Below are 2,888 nucleotides of genomic sequence, written 5' to 3'. Positions count from 1 at the left end.
AACCTCTTTCAGCTCCTCTCTTCTCTCAGGCGCTACAGAGCTTTGGTTACCAAAACTGCCAGACACAGGAACAGTTTCTTTCCCCAGGCCCCTTATCACCCTGATTAACAACTCACCATAATTATATTCCCTGCTTCATATCTATAAGTACTGTATTATCAGGACTATCAGTCATCACGTCATCAGTATATGTTACACAATACTGCTGCTGGCACTTCTCACACTTTATGTACATAACTGATGTCATATATTCTGTATTCATATATAATACTCATACTGTCTATTGTATCACATCTGTATTGTCTTGTATAGTCTGTATTGTCTTGTATAATATAATGTTATTTATGTCTTGTACTTTTGAGAGTCACAAACAGCTGGAACCAAAGTCCTTGTGTGTGTCAACATCAACACACTTGGCTAATAAACCTGATTCTGCTTTTTTTTTTTTTTTTAGACAGGCGGACACGGTGGCTACCAAAGGTCCTTTGGCATGCAGAATGTGTGCGGGATGTAAAACGAGACATCACACCCGTTTTATAAACGACGTAATACCACTTCCGGTTCTCTCGCGTGCCCCTTAAGTCAAGATGGTGAGTGTATTTTCTTTTACAGCACATCGCAGATCGGATATTTCCGAACCATTTTAACATATTGTCGCTTTTTTATTGTCGAGTTTGTGAAATGAATATTTTAATATCATTAATTATGATTAGATGGTTCTTATGGTGCAGATCTATGATTATGTAGCACTAATGTAAGCGAGCGCGAGACCGGAAGCTGATGTGCTGCATCACTAGGGTTCTTTAGATGATTACAGATAAACAATTATAGCAGACCATATGAATGCATTTATATTTGTCCCAATTTTATGTCAGTTTGGTGTATACCAGTGTACATAAAGGTTGCTTTATAAAGTCCTGAGTTCAGCCATAAGCTCTAATTTCTACTTTCTAACATCACATAGCAAAGTGTTGTGTTCCTTTTGGACCACAGTAACATGTATTTTTTTTAGAAAGCACCACATTGTATTTTGCTTTTATTTTCTCTTTATAGTTGCATGTAATGTTGTGGCTTTTGTCCATGTGACTGACTGTTAAAATGCACTGATAATGTAGACACTTTATGTAAAAAAAAAAAGAAAACCTGGACTGGTATTTATTGACTGTCAGAACTAATTGCAGGTATTAATATGGTTAATTGGCACATAAACCCCAGACCAACCTATCCCTAGGTGCACATATTGTCTGATGGATTTGCTCTAATGTTTTCTAGTATGATTAACAGTCAACCTGTTTCCCCAGACCAAGAAAAGGAGGAACAACGGCCGTGCCAAGAAGGGCCGTGGCCACGTTCAGCCCATCCGCTGTACCAACTGTGCTCGCTGTGTGCCCAAAGACAAGGCCATCAAGAAGTTTGTCATCAGGAACATCGTTGAGGCAGCAGCTGTGAGGGACATCTCAGAGGCCAGTGTGTTTGATTGTGAGTAAAACTGTGGAGCTATTTCACACCTGTCAATCCACAATACTACTAAAGATACTAATGATAATCTTTAGCTTAATCAAATGTCTGCAGATCTAATGCTAGTGACTGCTGTGTGTGTTTACCTAACATGCTTCAGTTAGGTCCCTTTTAAATTTTCAGGGTCAGACTGGTCAATATGAAATGTTAAAAAAAAAGTCATGATGGACCTTCTGAGACATTGTGATTACTTCCCATGAAGAGTTAGTTAATTGTTAATAACTAGTTAATAGTTAGTTGATTTGTTGATAAAGGGTGTGTCTGAAATGTAGACAATGGTTACTTGCAAAGTCTGTATTCTGAGGCAGGTAGGCATTGTCATGTCCAAACAGTGCTGCAAAGTCTCTGGAATTTGTTTTATTTCTTTTCCTTGTCATTTTTCTCTTGTAGGTTTTTAGATAAACATTTGCATCTTGAGAAATTATCAATGATCACTATTTCACACACCGCTCACTACAGCCAAATATGTTAAACCTGTAAATGATCTGAAAGCTAACATCGTCTTGCTTTTTCTCTCTTGCTGTCTTTCTTACCAGCCTATGTTTTGCCAAAGCTGTATGTTAAGCTTCATTACTGCGTGAGCTGCGCCATCCACAGCAAAGTTGTAAGGAACCGATCGCGCGAGGCCAGGAAGGACCGCACGCCACCTCCTCGCTTCAGACCTGCGGTAAGTTTAACACAGACACACAGACTGGAGAGAAGTTAGAGAATCTGGATTTTGCTAGAAGGAATCAGTAGATGTTAACTCTACAGGTGTGCTAATACCTTCACTGATATTTCACACTGCTCATTTTGTTTTTTCTTTAGGGTGCTGCCCCAAGAGTTCCTGCCAAGCCCATGTAAATTGGAGCATTTTGCTGATGTTTGTACGTAAATAAATAATACCCCATTAAAACCATGTGGATTGTGTGTGGGGTTTTTTTTTCCTTTGCTTTTCTTCACACTTTAAAATAGGATAAATGGTCTCCAAAGAAAAGGATGTATGATGATGCAATGATTGCAATGAAGAATTCTCAAAAAAATTCTCAGATATTTCTTCTGAAAATGACCTTTAATAAATGGTAATGAAATTTTTGGCTTGTATCTGTTCATCACGAGAGCCTCCTGGTGGTCCAGAGGCAGGATCATTTGCCACAGCCTAGGTTCGATTCCCAGGCAGCGATCTAACCCAGCTATCTCAGCACCGGTCTGAAGCCTGGATAAAATGGGAGGGTTGTGTCAGGAAGGGCATCTGGTGTACAAACTACGCCAAATCAAATATGTGGACCACGTGATCTTACTCAATGAATTTTTTTTTGCTTTCTGGGCAGTTTGTCCTGCTATGGCTTTTATAAAATTCATTACTATGCTATAGCCAAATCATCTACTTT

General features: G+C 39.0%; 1 protein-coding gene across 1 annotated transcript; it reads left to right on the top strand.

Moving 5' to 3' along the window:
- The first annotated feature begins 483 nt into the window (after window positions 1–483).
- On the top strand, window positions 484–2,414 carry rps26 (ribosomal protein S26). Its single transcript, XM_060893916.1, has 4 exons — window positions 484–590; window positions 1,302–1,479; window positions 2,055–2,185; window positions 2,326–2,414. The coding sequence occupies exons 1-4, from the start codon at window positions 588–590 to the stop codon at window positions 2,359–2,361; spliced, it is 348 nt and encodes a 115-aa protein (XP_060749899.1). The 5' UTR covers window positions 484–587; the 3' UTR covers window positions 2,362–2,414.
- The last annotated feature ends 474 nt before the right edge of the window (window positions 2,415–2,888 follow it).

The sequence above is a fragment of the Tachysurus vachellii genome, chromosome 19 (assembly GCF_030014155.1).
Source record: "Tachysurus vachellii isolate PV-2020 chromosome 19, HZAU_Pvac_v1, whole genome shotgun sequence".
NCBI classification, from domain to species: Eukaryota; Metazoa; Chordata; class Actinopteri; order Siluriformes; family Bagridae; genus Tachysurus; species Tachysurus vachellii.
Note: the sequence above shows the minus strand (reverse complement) of the source record. Positions and strands in the feature narration are given on the sequence as shown.

Bases quoted from the DNA above. Each gene is read 5' to 3' on its own strand.
- rps26 (XM_060893916.1), top strand. The intron at 1,480-2,054 runs GTGAGTAAAACT...CTTTCTTACCAG, and splicing joins AGAGGCCAGTGTGTTTGATT to CCTATGTTTTGCCAAAGCTG. The intron at 2,186-2,325 runs GTAAGTTTAACA...TTTTTTCTTTAG, and splicing joins CTCCTCGCTTCAGACCTGCG to GGTGCTGCCCCAAGAGTTCC.